We start from the raw sequence: 18,493 nt of genomic DNA, 5'->3' as shown, positions 1-18,493 counted from the left end.
GACATAGGACGTAACAAATATGAGCACATATTCCCCCTGCCTATAAACTAAACAGTCAGTTATTGATCTGGAGTACCTCTCCTCAGTGGAGGTCCTGGAGGCTGAAACCGTAATACTAATGGATGGCGGCGCTGTGCATATGTGTGTGTGTGTGTGAGTGTTAACCGGCATGTAGCGCTCCGCAGTTTATGGCACCAGGCTCACAGGTCAAGGGGGAGCTCAGAGGTCAAAGATTGCCACCCTCCAAATCGCCCTGGCGCATTGATTGCTTACGCATCAGAAAAGCGTTAGCTTCAAATTTAGCCCGTGTGCTTCCAGCTCCATGGCCCCACCCCCACCTCATCCCACTGCACGTTCACATTACTGTCCTTCATTTCGATTCTGCACACTTGACCTCAAAACGGTTTATAGAGAGTGATCACACTCTGGAAGATGCTTAATAACATGTGAGATTTGTCTTACGTTCATTAAGGGGGCCTATGTCCCTGAAATCATCAGCTGATAAACAGAGCTCTACCTCTGGTTTGCACCATTAGCCCTAATGGTGCAATACAGAGGCCTCAGTAACAGTTTTAATGCAACTGGGTAAATGTAACTTTTTTTAATCTAGTTTGATTTCACAACATGATATTTGTAAATGCTGTTGCCCACCACTATGTTGGTAAGTGCAACGCTTCATGCTAAGCTAAAGTCTAAACAACCAACCACTGCTGCATCAGTGAAATGTTATTAGTGAGTTCAAGCCCTTCCTTTTGTAACAGGTACAGTAAATATCAAATACAACATTTTCAACATAATGTAAATGTCTGCTACTGTAGGTGTCAAAGGACTACACTTTTACAATCGTCTGCTGATTTATTCAGACTTTCGTTATGAGCAGCAGCAATTTGGGCTCAGTATAAATAAATATTGTATAGGGGTGGTTCTCCAAAATACAGATAAGAATGGGCTCCAAACTCACTTTAGAGCAAAGGTTTTAGTTGGCAAACATCCAGTAGATACAGTATTGGAATACAAGATTCTCAACAATAGTTTGTCATCTTATAAATTAGCCTTTAGAAATATAAATGCATGAAAGAGTGTGTAGAGTTAATGAAGCAGACACATTTGGGCTCTGTAACATTTTACACAAGCATAAATAACAGCATATTTACAGTACAGTGCAGCGTGTGCTGTGTTTTAATGAACAGTCTTTGGTTCCAGGCATCCACCTGTTACAATTTATTATAAAATTAAAAGACAGTATACTATAAAACAAGCTTGGACTAGAAAAAACTGCATACACTAGAAATGTGTCAGAAATTAATTGTACTATGAAATTATTAACCTGCTTTTATGCTCTTAGACCTTTTATGTATCCCTCTAAAATCTCCCTGACCATGTTTCTCCCATGTTGTAAAGATGATGGCACATCCTGTAGTTACAGTATAACATAGAAGTTAAAGGCATGTAGTTAGCTTTGATGATGCTAACAATCTCTACTTATCCCTGTCTAGTCTTTGTAGTAGGTAAACAAATAATGTAAAAACTGTCCTAAGATCTAGACCTTTGCTGACTTCCTGTTTAGTCCCATCCAAAATTATGTCCAGTTATTTGGTAGAACTTTAGGTTGAAGGGTCTGTAGAAGTTTCTGAGCCTGAGCAAGACGTCTGGGGGGATCAGTGGGTGGGGTCTGCCCTTGGACTTCCCCAGGCAGCGTGGCCTGCTGCTCCCCTCAGGCTTTTTTAGGCAGGGGAAGCCTTTTGTCTGGTTAAAGTAGAAGTGCTTGTCCGTCACCACGCGCTTGAGTCCCAGGAAGTCCTGGACCCGGCCCATCTCGCCCGCGGGGTCGGTGACGAGGCGCTCGCCGCTGACGAACAGAAAGCGCGAGAGTGGAAAGAAGCGCAGCCAGTTGTCCAGGTGCTTGGAGTAGATGCCGATGCGCACGGCGCTCCAAGACGTGTCGATGAGGCCTGCCGTGAGATTGCGGAAGGCCAAGTTCTGGAAGGACAGGAGTCCAGGGGATTTGGACAGAGTCTGGGTGTAATCGGAAACAGCCCGGGTCACGGGGTCACGGACCACCACGATCAGCTTAGTGTGGCGACTCATGGAGAAGACGCGGCGAGGGGCTTCTTTGGTGATGAAATAACTTGGGGTCTTCTCCATTGTGATTTGACCCTCCAGTGTACGGGGCATCAGGTTCCTGGTGGAAAGGAAGAACGAAAGTAAAGGAAGGAAGGAAGGAAGGAAGGAAGGAAGGAAGGAAGGAAGGAAGGAAGGAAGGAAGGAAGGAAGGAAGATACAGTCACAATTTATTGAAGCTGGACTCCAAAGCACATTTGAGAAAATATCAACATGTGGTCTTCAGCGTATGACAAAAATATATTGGGAAAAAACATTTCTTTGATGATGCCTCACTTCCATTGTAGGCTTTTTCGATTGACCCGACTTTGTAATTAGTGGCCTATATCTGTGATTAAAGGCAGTTACACTGACTGAGAGGGGGTTTGCGAGTGGCTCCTGTAGGAAAACCGCATGGCTACTTTAACCTCAGAAGAGTCTTCCTTTCCGTTCCCTGCCTCCTCTCAAACAGCCCCATACGGTCACTGCCTGGGCTGTCTTAGAGATAAAGTCCCACAGATCTGAAATGATGGCCACCTTACTGCCATGTTTTCGACCCATCTACCCTCTATTCCTTTTCCAATAGCTTTGTGTTTGTTTCTGGTTTCTGCACATTCGCAGAACTATGACTTTGTCCTCGCAGCTCTGCAATGCATGCAGTTGTTCTGGCAAAGCTTCAGGGAGGACTTATGATCACAGAGAGAAACCTCAAGAGGCCTTTACTTTCTGATCTATAACTTGTGATCTCTCAGACTAATGCACACTAATGTTGTTGATATGATCTAGTGGTGCTAAATATTCTGCTAAAGATCTGCCTCTGGGATAAAGAATATACTCTAGATAAAAATAGAAATTCAACTCCTCTATGCTCTTCTCATACAGTATTTAATTTGTTTAAGTTGTCAGTGCCAGAGTTAGAGTCAGATTTGTAATCTTTACACAATTCAGACTTCACTCTCAGACTGACCCCATCCTTCTGATTCAGACAGACAGACAGACAGACAGACAGACAGACAGACAGACAGACAGACAGACAGACAGACAGACAGACAGACAGACAGACAGACAGACAGACAGAACATTTGATGGCAGTAATCTTAGCCACAGTAATAATTACTACAGTATATTAGTAATTGCGGTAATGGCCACAGATCATGAGTTCATAATGTTCTAGCTTTAGCTTTTCTCTGGTTGATCATGAGTGATTCAGGTATCAGTAAACAACTGTGGCTGAGAAAGAAAACTAGTACATCAAAAAGGTTAACACCCCCTAAATATAGCCTGACTTTCATTGAGAGTCTATGTACCCTGCAGGAAAGCAAATAGCAGCAAAAGTGTTTCTTAATATCTTTAATCATGGAAAAAAGGCACTACTAAAGACTAAAATGAAACCTTATGAATTCTGCTGTTAAACTGACAGTTTTCGTCTGTCAATATAAAACCATTCACACCGGCTTTCAAGAAGATTTATAGCCTGATGTGGTGATGAGTCGGCGTCTTTGTAGTTGGTCTGTAAGTGATTGGCCTATGGGGCTGGGTGCTACGGTGTTCAGTACATTGAGTATATTGCATTAAAAACAAAAGAAAAAAAAACACACAAAGATGCCAGAACGCTTTAAGGTATTTCTAGTTTCTTTTTGTGTTCTGTGTCTGTAGATCTAGTGGAAGTTTAATTGAATCCATGCATCCAACGGAGGCGTGGCTCTTCATGGGATGCTGAATGGGGCTTTCAGTGACATTGTGTTTATATTCTGGACTATTCTGGAGGAAAATACAAAAGAAAGAGACAAAGAGACATTAGAGCACAGATGGAGAAAATAGGAACCAGGAGCGAATCAAAGAGGCCACAAATCCTTTCATTAACCTGAAGCTCTCATCACTTTTTCTAATCTCAATTTATCTCATGAAGATGAAAACACTTTATTTGTTTATATTTGTGTTCATTCTTTTTATCTGATTGCATTTGGTGTGTGTGTGACGTAGCCAGCTCCCAATGTCAAGATTATAGGCAAATCATCACTTACTGTACATTACTCTTAGCATCTGGAGCAGAAAAGCAGTTCGGTTCCCAGATGTGTATACAGATGTGTCCAGACACTTTCACGTACTGATGACTACCCACTGATGCTCTGTGTGGGTGGGCTGTGATTTATGAGTGGTTTTATTAGGAACAGGCTACTGTTTATGACTCGAATAGGAGTGTTTTGCTGCGTTTACTGACCTCTGTCAGGTGCACAACAAAAAGCAACAAGAGTGGAGCGAAACGTTCCCCATCTGGAGGCCAAGTTGAGGTGGCTACATATTTAGTCACAGTCGAGTCAGTACCAAAATCCTTTAACAGCTTTAGTACTAAGCAAGGATTATTGATATAAGAAATATACAGTTTCCACAAAAAAAGCTATGCAGAATCTGCTGAAGCAAAAAGAAGTAAAAAGTAAGAAAAAAACACACTTTGCCCTGTGGCTTGTTGAACTCAGAGTTTGGTGACCTACTTACAGTACTTCACTTCCACAGAAAGACAAGCTGGCAAAATAAACACATTGAGCCTTAGCCCAAATTAATTTTAATGTCCTTAAAAGCCATCTACTTAAAATAAAGGACTTTTATAAAGGGAAGGTTTTGCTATTTCAAAATAACAAGCGTTTTATTTTAGCATCTCTGTTTAAGGGACAGTGAATCCTCTTTGTTTTGACCCGTCTCTCACACGCACTCCTTCAACACATCCCTTCTCCTCAGCACTTTTCCATTATCTGCATCCCTGCTCTGCAGTCTGACCTCCCTCAGTCTGTTATCAAACAGGCCTCCCTGTCCTCAGCCTCCTCTCTATTCAGTCTCTAGTCCAGTTAATGAAGGCATCTGTGATTGAGAAAAAAAGAGTTTTGGCAGACGTTAAGTGTAGTTTAGTAATGTCTGTTACAAACTGAGTATTTGAAATTCATTTTTATTTTATTATATATTATTTTATTTTAAGAAAATTATTCTTTTTTTTTATTCTGAGAAATCGTCTTAAAACACATACACAAAAAACATACTTCAGCATTTTACAGAATTGCAGAGTAAAACCCAACTATCCCCTTTGAGAAAGCACTAAATGACAGTGGGAAGGAAAAATTCTCTTTGATGGAGGAAGCCTCCAACGGAACCAGGCTCAGTGTGGGCAGACATCTGCCTTAAATGATTGGGGTTAGTTTACCAAGCTCATGTACAAAACATACTAGTCACTTGCACTATGAGCAATGTAGCGTTATAGGGGGTATTTGGAGCTTAACAGTGGAAACTAGCAGGCGGTCCTGTGTGCTGCATTTTAAAGACTGAGGCTGATATTTAAATACAGTATATTGATTAACATTTAATGTTTTATTCAACTTATGCAGAGTGTCTCGAAAACAAACTTGCTTAAAAGATGAGTATCATGCTGTAATCGTACGCCACACACACACACACACACACACACACACGCACGCACGCACGCAATATGAATATGCCTTCCACAGGACGCATGCACATCTGTGAGCAATAAAAGGCCTCAGTGTGTGTGTGTGTGTGTGTGTGTGTGTGTGTGTGTGTGTGTGTGTGTGTGTGTGTGTGTGTGTGTGTGTGTGTGTGTGTGTGTGTAGATGAGGCAAGTGTTTTGGGGTTAGGAAGTTTCCTTCTGGCTCCAGGTTCCAGAGTTCAGGGAGCTGTGGCTCATACTGGCTTCTCTGGGCCTGAAGCCAGAACCCTAGACCCTCTTAATACCTACCTCACTCTTCCATCCTGAAGGTCAGAGGCGAGACCACCAAGGATCACAGTGGATCCTATAATGTAACATGCCGCCATGCGAGGACTTCCTCCATGTTTTGTTTGTCCATTGTTTTCTTCCTCTAACTGTTCACTTCCTTCACCTCTGACCTTCGATTCCCCCATTTCTCTCTCTGCTTCAAAGCCTCCACTTGGCCTCTTCTGTACCCTTCAACGTTAGACTGCTATGGAGATCGTTGACATGTGTGATGGAATTTTTAAAACACATCGACATCTTTAATCACTACAGGGGCACAGCTTAAAGAAAAACAGTATTACAGTGTGTGTGTGTGTGTGTGTGTGTGTGTGTGTGTGTGTGTGTGTGTGTGTGTGTGTGTGTGTGTGTGTGTGTGTGTGTGTGTGTGTGTCAGTAACTAACTCCCTGTCTGTTGCATCCTAACCACACAGTGACATTAAACAGCTCAGACATCACTTCACTTGACTGGTCATTTCTGTGTAACAGTCTCAAAGCAGAAATGTACAAACATACTTTTTATGACAGTTTTAAAATGAAAGAGATTATTTTATTACACTATTAGTGGATCAAGTACACATTAGGTCATTTTACAGATTTTCTTAATTAGATATTGTATAATGTATGTGTGTGAACCCCATGCATCCTATCATGAGTGCTTTACCGTATTCTCTGTCACGTGCATAAAAGTATTACATCTATATTGTCGTCAATTTCTGTCTTCTGAAACTATTTCTGCACTACAAATACCTCTACACACGGAAAAAGAAAGGAAGACAACATCCATACGGTTACATTTACTTTCTGACTCTGACAAGACAACATAACAACTACTTCAATACTTTTTCTTAATATGAACTTAAGCCTTGATACTTTGCATTCCCCTAAAAACCCTCTTCTGGGCCATTTTATCCTTACACTCCTTGGTTCATTGTTAGCAGTGTCTGTGAGCAGGGGCTCAACCACTGGAAATATTCCATCAAGCAGCTTGCGATTGGTGCCATGTTGCAGGTTTGTCAGAGGGGACTCAGACCTGGGTTCCACTTTCACACACATGAAACACAACGCAGAAAGGTTTGAATGGACATGAAGCAAGAGCTGGTGTTGGTTTCCAGATTTCTAGTTCAACTCTAACTGTCTGTGCCAGAACCTAAGGCCTAATTAATCTCATTTCCTCTAGAAGCCAGCACAGACTTCACTAAGAATTAGCCTACTGATTAGATAGACGTTTTCTAGGAAGCAGACAAAGAAAGTTGTGTATCTCTGTGAGAATTCCCAGGGTGGAGATATATATATATATATATATATATATATATATATATATATATATATATATATATATATATATATATATATATATATATATATATATATATATATATATATATATATATATATATATATATATATATATATATATAGAGTTGAACTTTATATATATCTGCTATCACTTTATTGACCCCTGCCCATTAAATTCACATCCTGTTTTTTCTGGCTAAACTTCCTTCACCTGTAACCTGTCAGACATGGTTACTCAGGGTCATGCATATACTGTAAGTTGACCTGTTTTTCCTTCCTACACTTAGAGTATGCAGTTTCAAATACACACAAACCAATGGCCCCTTTTTGTATAGGGATCTATACATTTTCAGCCTGGAAACACTGCTTTAAAGAGCATATGAATTTAACGGATACCTTCTGTAGGTGGTAATGAAGCCTGAACATTCCTGTCTAGATAGAGTAGAGCTAAACTTTTTGTGTTCTCAAGGAGAAGAAACTATTCTGTTGCTATTCTCACAGTTGCTGAGAACAGAAACCAAAAACATTAAGTCAAAAAAGAGTGAGGCTGTGTCAGGAGTGTGGCCTGAATAAGCCGATCATTCAGCTCCTTGTCAAAAAGACAGAATATTCAGGAGTTCATTGTTTTCTGTTGCAACAGCGTGATATTGGCACTGAGACAGAGAGCGATGAAATGAACCTACTCGGGTCTGCGATCGATGTTGGGATGTCACATTTACTGTATATGCTGGGACCTTGACAGTGTGATGAACAGACAGAGGGCTGAACTTCAGCTTCAGGTAGAGCTGAGGCAACCAACCAACACCACACACACACACACACACACACACACACACACACACACACACACACACACACACACACACACACACACACACACACACACACACACACACACACACACTCGCTGGCACACCATGGCCGTCTAAACTCTCATTCTACTGTACACCACAAAGCCACAGAATCATTTCCAGCAGATGGCAAAGCCAAGGCATTTCCACATATAAGCATTTTTTTCACAAACTATTTGCCAAACGCTTCCTTTAAGGATGTGCGTATGTTTTACTTGGTTACCAGATGGAGACAGAGGCCAGTGCTGTCTTTCTGAGCTCTAATATGGAGAGAGCACTTACAGTAGGAATGAAGACCTCTGAGACCGTACTTGTCTACTGATACTTTCTAAACCAGTTTTAGATTATCTTTTGCGAGCTATGGTTCTAACTGGGTACTTGGCATCATAATTAGCTTTAATTAATTTCATAAGCCACTTACTGTAGCTAACAAAAGACAACAACAAGAACGGGTTAATTAGTGAGTTAGGATCAAGGAAGAGGTTGGATGAGACCAGAGTACTGGTTGTAGAGTTTAAGTCATTAGATGTAACTTATACTGGACTCTGATTGGGACTACTGCGACTTTTGTATTGGATGTCATTTAGCATATTTATTTATATAAAGTTAGATACTATTATACTACAGTGTGTACATATATAAAGTTAAGTTAAGTTGCTTATCAATCACTTACAGTACTTTACATCCCCCACCCCACAACCCACCTCTGCTGGAGTATCATACTGTACATGTTATCAACCTCCTGATGTTTGCAAATGAACATTTTCCTGTAAATCTGAAACTTTACGACATGTCAGTAGCTGCAAAAGTGTGCTCTGTTCAGGGTCCATGTAAAGCGTAAGCCATCAGTGTCACAATCATTTGTCTGTTATTATAACTAAATAAACTGTCTATTATTATAAAATACTAAATACTAATATCCACTCTACTTAAATTATGACTCAGATTTATTTTCTAATAGCTGGATGACAGTCAAAAAATCATCCCTCCTGGATTTATTTTTTAATTATATACAGCATAATAATAATAAATTTCAAATTACAGTAATAAAAAGCTTTGACATGAGGATTACATTCATTATAACTCCTAAAGAGAAAAGAAGAGGAAGAGACAAAATTAGGAACTGTGTCAAAGGAGAACGATCTTCTAACAGAAAGTACGAGTAAAGGTCACCTGTTTCTCCAGCTGTAACAAACCATAGTCTTTCTGAGTGTCTGTCAGTGTTATAGTCAGCTTCACAGTGAATGTTGCTTGATATTGTTTCCCATTTTTCATGTATCTACTGAACCTTCAAGTTTTAGTCTCCTCCACACATCACTGTATCAAACCATCATTTACACCAGTCTTTTTACGCTCATTATCGCCCACTGCAAAGCATCCTCCTTCAGGTTGCTATAGGCGACGAACACACTTTGACACTTTGGGAAGCTGCATGTTCAGCTATTTAAATGATCATATATGGTCGTTAAGGACAGTGTGAGTCCTGTACATCAGCCTCACTAAACACTGTCGACTCTACAGACAGCATGTGTCTTATAATTGACAATTAAAACATAAACGTATTTTATTTAACAGTTTATTGTTATTATTATTATTATTAGGACCATTTAATTGCTTGCGACCGATACAAACTCGTATAATCGGGTGAAAAGCTGCTCACCTGTACCAGTCCAGTCCCTTCTCATAAAAGCGGTCGAAGAAGTGCGGCTCGGCGCCAACGGCTCGCACGTCTGGATGAATGCGCAGGAACTCCAGCAGCGCCCGCGTGCCCCCTTTCTTCACCCCGATGATGATGGCCTGAGGGAACTTTTTGCTGCCAAAAGTGTTTGATATGGACATATTGTTGGACGGAGCATCGCCGAACGACGCGTTTGACGGTTCTTCCTGGAGGGTGGAGGTCTGAGACGCGCTGAACGTGGGCGACGCCGCGCGCCTGTCACTTACTGCTTTAACGTGACGGCTCTGCTGGTCGTGCACTGGTCTGGGCAGGGACTCGCAAAATCCGTTGAGGCAGTAGAAGAGGTATGTCAGGAGCATGATCATGGTAAGGAAGACGGAGCGCGCGGACTGGCCCCTCAGGTGTCCAAGGTTCAACGCAGCTCTCCATTTACTACATCCCATGAATCCTGGGGGCTTCAGAGGACTTCATGTTACTGCCGTTTAAAGTCCCGTGGCTCAAAGTGCGCCCCCCGCGCGTCAGGAAGCCCACGTGTTCCTCGGGTTCTCACTGGCCGTCCATCTTTCCTCGGAGTCTTCTCAACGTCATGTAAAAGCTCCCGGTGGACTTATTTGACTCACGTCTCTTCTGCGCGCTCCCGTCTCTTTAGTTCAACCCGTGCTCGTTCCCGTCGGCCTGTGGCACATACGCCCTGTTGATCAGACACACGCCCCTTTCATCCTCAACGTGCGTCACTGACACAACAGAATAAATAATACTACTAACGCGATTTGCACTCTGGTTCTTTTTTATAGGGCCAATTTAAATATAAGGGGAAATAAGAAAACGAGGGGAATGCAATTAACCTTTATTTCCCACTCAACGTTCACCACATATTCAGCACTTGATGGCTGCGGGTTTGAAACCCTCACTCCAAATGACTGCGGTCAAGTGAGCCGTCGTTCGTTCATCCGTCGTTCAGCCAGCCGCGCTTCAGAAACGTCTTGCGCCCGTATTACGCGCTTTACAGCAGAGCACAAAACACGCTCGTCGCGACTTCCTCTTTTCATAGTGACACGTCTGGTCTGTTCAAAATATTGAAAAATACGAAACAAAATATTGCATATATAGAAAAACTGTCGCCTAATAAAGATCTGTATACTTTTACTGTAAAATTAAGCATTTATTAGTATTTAAAACTACCATGTCATACTGTGAAACTTTTATAATTAATAACTTAACTTTGGTGCATAGTTCCAGGCTCAGACCACTTTCCCCTTGTTCTACTAGAGTTGTACTATCACCACACAAAGATCTGTATATTTTTACTGTATAGTTTTGGATTTATTAGTATTCAAAACTACCATGTCATATTGTAATACAGTCAACTTTGATCATTAATAACTTGACTTTGGTGCATAGTTCCAGGCTCAGACCACTTTCCCCTTGTTCTACTAGAAGTGTACTATTACCCCACAAAGATCTGTATATTTTTACTGTATAGTTTTGGATTTATTAGTATTCAAAACTTCCAGGTCATACTGTAATACTCTATGGGCCTTATATTCAACTATGATGATGAATAACTTGACTTTAGTGCATAATGCCAGGCCCGGATTATGTCACTTTTCATATAAAAAACTGTGAGTGAAGCTAAGCACACACACATTAAATCCTTTTATTACCATCTGTTAGGACTCCAAAGTGTGACTTTTAATATTGAAACTAAATGTTTAATGTTTAATATAAAGTCATGGAACAGTCAAAAACTGAATATTTATGTGTGAAACATACATTAATGTGGTGGAGGAGTTTGTGTACCTGAATGACCCCGGGAGCTATGTTGTCGGGGGCTAAATGCCCCTGGTAGGGTCTCCCAAGGCAAACAGGTCCTGGGCTGGGCTGAACTGGAGGAAGTGTCCGGAGAGAGGGAAGTTTGGAGTTTGCTTAGACTGTTGCCCCCGCGAGCCGCCCCCAGAAAAAGCGGTTGAAAATGGATGGATACTGAAATCGTTATTTGTTCTCATTAAACCATTTCCCATGTCTGGAGTTTGTTTTATCAAAGTTATTGCCGTCTCTGTTCTTACACATTTTAGTGTTCAAAACTAGATATTACAATGTAAATACAAAATGTATATAACCAATTATTCAGGATTAGATTTAATGCAATTATTCTCTCTTCACAATACTGACTTAAAACAATAAAAAAAAGTTACACACTACACTGTTTGTAGTGCAGTACTTATTGGTTTTATGCTTGACTGTAAGGGCCATATTTCAGCATAACATGGTACTACTAAAATCCTAAACTATACAGTAAAAGTACACAGATCTTTGTGGGGTGATAGTACATCTCTAGTAGATCAGGGGGAATGTGGTCTGAGCCTGGAACTATGCACCAAAGTCAAGTTATTGATCATCAAAGTTGACTGTATTACAGTATGACATAGTACTTTCAAGTACTGCTAAATCCTAAACTATACAGTAAAAATACACGAATCTTGGTGTGGTGATAGTACACTTCTAGTAGAACAAGGGGAAAGTGGTCTGAGCCTGGAACTATGCACCAAAGTCAAGTTATTAATGATCAAAGTTGACTGTATTACAGTATGACATGGTAGTTTTGAATACTAATAAATCCAAACTATACAGTAAAAATATACAGATCTTTGTGGGGTGATAGTACAACTCTAGTAGAACAAGGGGAAAGTGGTCTGAGCCTGGAACTATGCACCAAAGTTAAGTTATTAATTATAAAAGTTTCACAGTATGACATGGTAGTTTTAAATACTAATAAATGCTTAATTTTACAGTAAAAGTATACAGATCTTTATTAGGCGACAGTTTTTCTATATATGCAATATTTTGTTTCGTATTTTTCAATATTTTGAACAGACCAGACGTGTCGCTATGAAAAGGGGAAGTCGCGACGAGCGTGTTTTGTGCTCTGCTGTAAAGCGCGTAATACGGGCGCAAGACGTTTCTGAAGCGCGGCTGGCTGAACGACGGATGAACGAACGACGGCTCACTTGACCGCAGTCTCCAAATGCCAGGCTCCTGCAGCACGGTCCACCTGCTGTCTGCAGACCCTTCTGACCACACAGTCCATGGAGCCAGTCGTGACACAGACATTTAACCTTTACGCTTCTGGCCAACGGGGGGAGACAGGTGTCAACAGCTTTCTCTATTCCTTTTATTTCTGTCTCCGTTTGTGCGCGGATGTGTCCCGTGCACGTGACGCAGGGATTAAATAAGGTAAAGACGCAGTTATCTTTATATACCTTCACTTTTATAAAAAAAATAAAGTGACGTAAAATTCGTTATAAATGCTGTATTATAAAAATATAAAATTGGTGTGAAGCATAAATCATAAAATATTGTCACCTTCACCTTGTATGTTGAAATCCACATGTAGGATGCTACATGGCAGCGTGTCCATGCGGATGATAAATGGAAAGGCGATGACAATATCCATCGACCAAAGCCTCCTCCAACCTGGCAGAATGTCAATGTCCCAGTCTCTAAACAGAGAAGGCATCATTTACACCTCTACTCTTTGAGCACTCGTCCATATTGATTCAGTCTGATGTTGTAAAACAATCAGAGACGTGCCACTCTGTAGCTGCACTCATCAATATTGGCTTTCTGTTCATACTGACTTCTATTTACTTACTGTAGTCCTATTAATATTTAAATCGGGTTTGTCAAATGCAGAGACTGATTTTCTAAATACATTCACATGATGACATGTGGGAGTAACTGCAAAGATAGGACCTGCCTCCCACGTCAGCTGCAGAGGCTTTTACCATATTATGCAGTATTGTACACTTAAAGCCAGAGGATGACTGAGGCGCTGAAAGTGTTCACGTCCTGGGTGAGAATCATCTCAATCAGTCTCCTGGGGAGACGGGAGGTGGCAGCTGATCACCTTCTCAGCTGAGTGTACTGTATGACGCCCTGCAGCTCGGCCTTGTGTCTGGCCGTGGCTGCAGCAAACCAGACTGTGATGGAGGATGTGATGGCAGTGTAGAAGTTCACCAACAACTTCGCAGGGAGGTGAAACTTCTTTATCTACAGTTAGGATTTTCTGGAGGTCTTTCTGTTTAGAAATCAAATCCGGACCTGGTGAATTTGAAATCTGGTTTCTTTTCTGAGTGTGTTACAGTCTGTTTTACTGTGATGTTTCATAATAACATCACTATCACACCTAGAGTATTTAACAATAATAAAAATCAACTCTACACTGACACCAGTGTAGTTTTTCAATACAAGGTAACTTGTCAGAAATTCACGATATCTCTGACAACAAATTCCAAAAATAAAAATAAATATATTAATAATAATCCCATTCCCTTCTAATTATGAAACCATTTACACGTGTTGTGTAATTGTGCAACCGCAGAGTGATGAACTGCATCTCGCTGCTCTGGGCCCTTAATCCTAATCCAATAAAATAATTAAAGGCCCATTATACAAATTCAGAAGAGAAATCATTACAGAATCTGTGTTTACTTCGAGACTCCTACCCAGGACAAAGAACGCCGTGTAAACCATCGTTCCTAAACGTTTCACACAGGCGCAGATACCGGCCGTGGGGCGGCCTACGCGCTTCCGCCGCCTGTGTGTTGTGTGAAAGCCAGTTGCAGAGCCACAACTGCAGGGCAGAGCTCTGCGGCGAGCTGGGTAAGTATAGGGGACGCCAGCACCGTACATTATCACATGGGTGTGGCTACGAGCAGCTCGAAAAATGTTTTCAAATGAGGACTAAAGAGGCGCGTCAAGTGCCAGGCGTGCCTGCACAGGAGACTGGGCCATTGCATGACAAGGGGAAATGTGGAGGTAGGAACAAAAGCTGCTGGCGAGAGCAGGTGCTTCTGCAAAGCGTGACCCGAGGCCTCCTGAACGATGAAACGCGGGAGGCAGCGTGTTCATTATCTTAGCAGAAGCCTCACTGGTGTGTGACCAATCACATGGCTCCAGTGGTTTGGTCCTATTGACAGGGTTTTATGTTCAAAACGGAGGAGGCGATAAACGACGCTGAGCCCAACACACAACAAAGGTAGTTGTTAGTTCGAGATGAGATGAGATGTTCCTGTTGTTCGTTAGTCGAAAACCCCCCAAAAACCCTACAAAATGCAAGCTTTTAATTGTAGGCAATCAATGAAATGTTGATTTTCAAACCGCAATAGGAAGATTAAATTAATCAGTAAAAGAAGTGTTGTGGTGTTGTGTATTTCCTGATGAGGGGAGTGACTAGCATACAGTATATACAGTACAGTATGGTACAGAGATGCTGTCAGACACACTGTACTGCTGTATAAAGCCTTTTGTGTAAACTTTAAACTTCTATCTATTTTTGTTTTTACACTGACGTACATTTTTTCAAATTCAAACCCCATCTGGAGCTGAGGATGTCGATAGCTTTCTGTCTGCTGACTGACTTATTGAGCCTGCTGCTCAATGGCTGGATCTCTGAGTGTGATCTATGGCCATATATGTGTGGGCTCCAGGGACCTGCTGAGCTGGGGACTGCAGCTCTAAACCACCAGATGTCAGCTGAAAAAGACGGATGGTAAAGATTTGCTTTATGTCCACACAATGACACACACTGTAACTTCGCCCAGAAGCTGAACAACTCTTGATCGCACTGACCTGAAACTTTTGCACATGTGACAATCAAATATTCATTCAAATGCTGTAATGAAAATAAAAGACCTTCATATTTTCATAATACTATGGCAATAAATAAATTGAACAAAAATGAATTAGCAATGAAATGTTTTTCAGGAAAGCTTTGCAAAATGTTGGAAGATGGTTTTCATTCAATAAACTGTGCTAAATTACTTAAGACTGTGTTACTGAAAGCAAGAATAGGCTGGAATTATGTTTATATTATAACAATGTTTAATGTCCATGCTGGCTCTGTAACAAAATCTGATAGAACGATGAAAAAGAAAAGGCCTTTTTACTGTAGTGTTGGACTATAAAATCAAAATCTTTGAGAACATGTACATGACTGCACCATAAGAAAACCATTATCTGTGTGTGTCTGTAGGTAGAGTTTCTCATAACCCCCAATAACCTAAATCTCATGCATTTTATTTCAAAACATCTTAAAACGTCTGGAAAACTGAAGGTCCTTAAATGCAACAGAGCAGTGATACTGTTCTTCAATAACCTTTTTTCTGAATGCCCTTTCTTTTTTATAAAGCTGGGATGTTTGGAATCACATTAACCTCATGTCTCAGGGCAGACAGGTTAATGCAGGATCTGTATGAATCCAGAGAGTACAGTACACACGACGCTTATTATACTGTAATTCATCTAAATAAGACAAAAAATAAAAAATCATTGCGTTTTTTTGTTTTGAGGACAGATGTCAGCTTAACATCCAACTCATGGATGGTGTAAGTGTCATAGACTGATGGGCTAAAATAACAGACATCACCCCCATTATGTGATGCAGCAGTCACATCCTCTCCCCCTTTTATTTGCTTTAAGCTTATTTGTCTTCGTCAGAGCAGAACAAGACCACAACTTCTGCCAAGGTCAGAGGTTTGATAGAGGGACCACCTATGTTAATGTAGACACCACAGAAGAGTGCTGCAAGGATCAAAATAATCACCAAAAGGAAAAAGTACGACGTTAGAAGAATAAACCTGTGAATGTTTCCCTGCCAGATGAGGAAGCTCACTCGACCACAACAGCCTCAAAATGCAAGGTCAGGCATCTGTGCCACACTCAGGGCTACATTCAGTGGAACACTGCACCCTGGACAGTGTTCAGACCTGATTCTGGATCTGTCGCGCCAGATCATCCGAGCTGTTGCTGCTGCGAGTTGAACGACAGCTACGCATGTTATGGTGACCGCTCATAATTGCACACTACAAGAAGTAATGTTTGGAAAGAAAATATGCACCGAGCTTAACTCGTGTGTGATGGAGACCGATAACATAAAGCAAACTTAAGTGGAGGAAGCGTGCATGACGTTCAATTAAAAACAGAGTCACTCACAAGGTGAAAAGTCACGTAATGAAGTGAATTTGAGAACGTGTGTGCGCATACATGTACTTCCTAGGTAATTACAGGCTTCAGTCTCTCACCAGGCAGCCAGGCTACTCCTCAAAACCTCAGCGGTTGTGCCAAACCATGGAGCTCAGAGAATATGCCTACATCTGGGGCCACAGGGAGAGTGAGTCCCTGTGGGCCACTGAAGCAGGCAGCATCCTTGATTAATGCGAGACAACCACACAATACGGTTTGGCCTCACGTTAAGCAGGTTTCTACATGTGCAGCAGTCAAACCATGGACGTGGTGCAACAGCACAGACAGTGTAACTTTCTGTGTACATGACCTGGCAAAGCTACACGTTTAGAAAGCCAGAGGAATTAAAGGGATGATGTCGCCACCTAGAGGCCAAACAGGTGAACACAGCATTCAGACTTCACTACAGCCAAAGGGGCAACTAGAAGTGACTTCGTAGTAGTTTCGGACTTTGGCTAAAAATCAAAATACTATAAAAATGGATGTCAATATATAATAGGCACTTATGAGAATTTACAATAAAAGTGATGATACTTTAAATTGCTTTTGATACAAGTAATAAATAATATTGTGACTAGTACTGTTTACTTTATGTATTTACTGTTAACTGTTGGACATTTCCTAAGGAAAAATCAAGACGTAAACATACATCCTGCCAATCTGTGCAATCATGTTAATTTATAATTATAAAAGATTTCATATCTGTCCAAACATGCAAAGAAAATATGTCTGTGTTGCACTTACATTTAGTGCACAATGTGAAATAATTATATACTATATACTAGGCTTTCCACCTAAATATTGTTAATACATATTCCAGCCCTGCCAAATTTAATAACAAAGCAAAGTAGGTACATTTTCTACTCATGCATAATTATATTGTTTAGACCTCTACCACCTTTCAAACTCTCCCCCAGAGAGTCCACTGCTGTACATTCCAATTATTTTAAATTCTTGTTGAAAATAGTTCCAATTAATTGTTTACAGTCCTGTTTGCAGATTGTGTCAATTTACCCAAAGCACTGTTTCTGTCTCTATTTTTATCTTTCCTACAAAGTGCAGCATGTTTTTCCTGTTTTTGGAAAAACATGCTGCACCTCTTTTTCACCTCTTTGGTGACTTTTCATTTTAGATTTTTTTTCTGTTTTGTACAGTGTTTTGAGTTCAAGGTCTGGTCTTCCTCTAGTCATCTTACCTGTCGTGATGTTGTTGTTGTTAATCTGTATTTCATTGTTTTCCACCTACACTTAGTCCTATAGGACTTAATGCAGCATCCCTACATACAGAACATTACACACACCTTGTTCAGTGGCGATTTGATACGATAGGTATTTCCCAAAAGAACAAGCAGAGCAGGAATAAGAAGTTAGCTTGAATCTGCTGCTGTTTTCCAGAGTAACACAGGGTGTCAGTGTCTAACAGCTTGTGTCTGACCTCCTGAATAAATCAGCTCCACAACTTTTCTTAAATGTAAATCAAACCATCTAAAGGTATAATTTGATTTACCATTGGTCAGAATTGTTAATCTTTTTATTGTAAACCCAAATAAAATTGAGGATGTAATCGTGAAGAATAATCATAACTGAATCACTGCATTAATGAGAATAATATCTCACAACCATTTAGGCTGAGGATCCATGATAACGATCATTAGAATGAATACACTATGTGTTCAGTCTTTTTGTTTGTTGTTAGAGGATTCCTAGATGACGACCAATGGCAAAACCACTTTCAAGTCAGTTTTATGTAATCGGATAAACAATCGGATAAACAAAACACAAATCTTAA

At 40.8% G+C, this 18,493-nt stretch overlaps 1 protein-coding gene across 3 annotated transcripts; it reads right to left on the bottom strand.

The window, feature by feature from the left end:
- Positions 1 to 912: 912 nt before the first annotated feature.
- LOC114846293 (heparan sulfate glucosamine 3-O-sulfotransferase 6-like) lies at positions 913 to 13,177 on the bottom strand. 3 transcript variants are annotated; one of them, XM_041068603.2, is made up of 3 exons: positions 13,052 to 13,177; positions 9,665 to 10,373; positions 913 to 2,182 (listed from the first exon to the last, which is right to left on the bottom strand). In XM_041068603.2, exons 2-3 carry the CDS (start codon positions 10,123 to 10,125, stop codon positions 1,564 to 1,566), a joined length of 1,080 nt encoding a protein of 359 aa, XP_040924537.1. In that variant the 5' UTR covers positions 10,126 to 10,373; positions 13,052 to 13,177; the 3' UTR covers positions 913 to 1,563. The 3 variants fall into 3 exon arrangements, with proteins under 3 accessions (XP_040924537.1, XP_028990956.1, XP_055360025.1); XM_029135123.3 differs by having other exon boundaries at positions 9,665 to 10,357; positions 13,052 to 13,166; XM_055504050.1 differs by lacking the exon at positions 13,052 to 13,177 and having other exon boundaries at positions 9,665 to 10,673.
- Positions 13,178 to 18,493: the final 5,316 nt, after the last annotated feature.

Source organism: Betta splendens, chromosome 19, assembly GCF_900634795.4.
Source record: "Betta splendens chromosome 19, fBetSpl5.4, whole genome shotgun sequence".
Taxonomy (NCBI): Eukaryota; Metazoa; Chordata; class Actinopteri; order Anabantiformes; family Osphronemidae; genus Betta; species Betta splendens.
The sequence above is the reverse complement of the archived record's forward strand: the minus strand, read 5'-3'. Positions and strand labels throughout refer to the sequence as shown.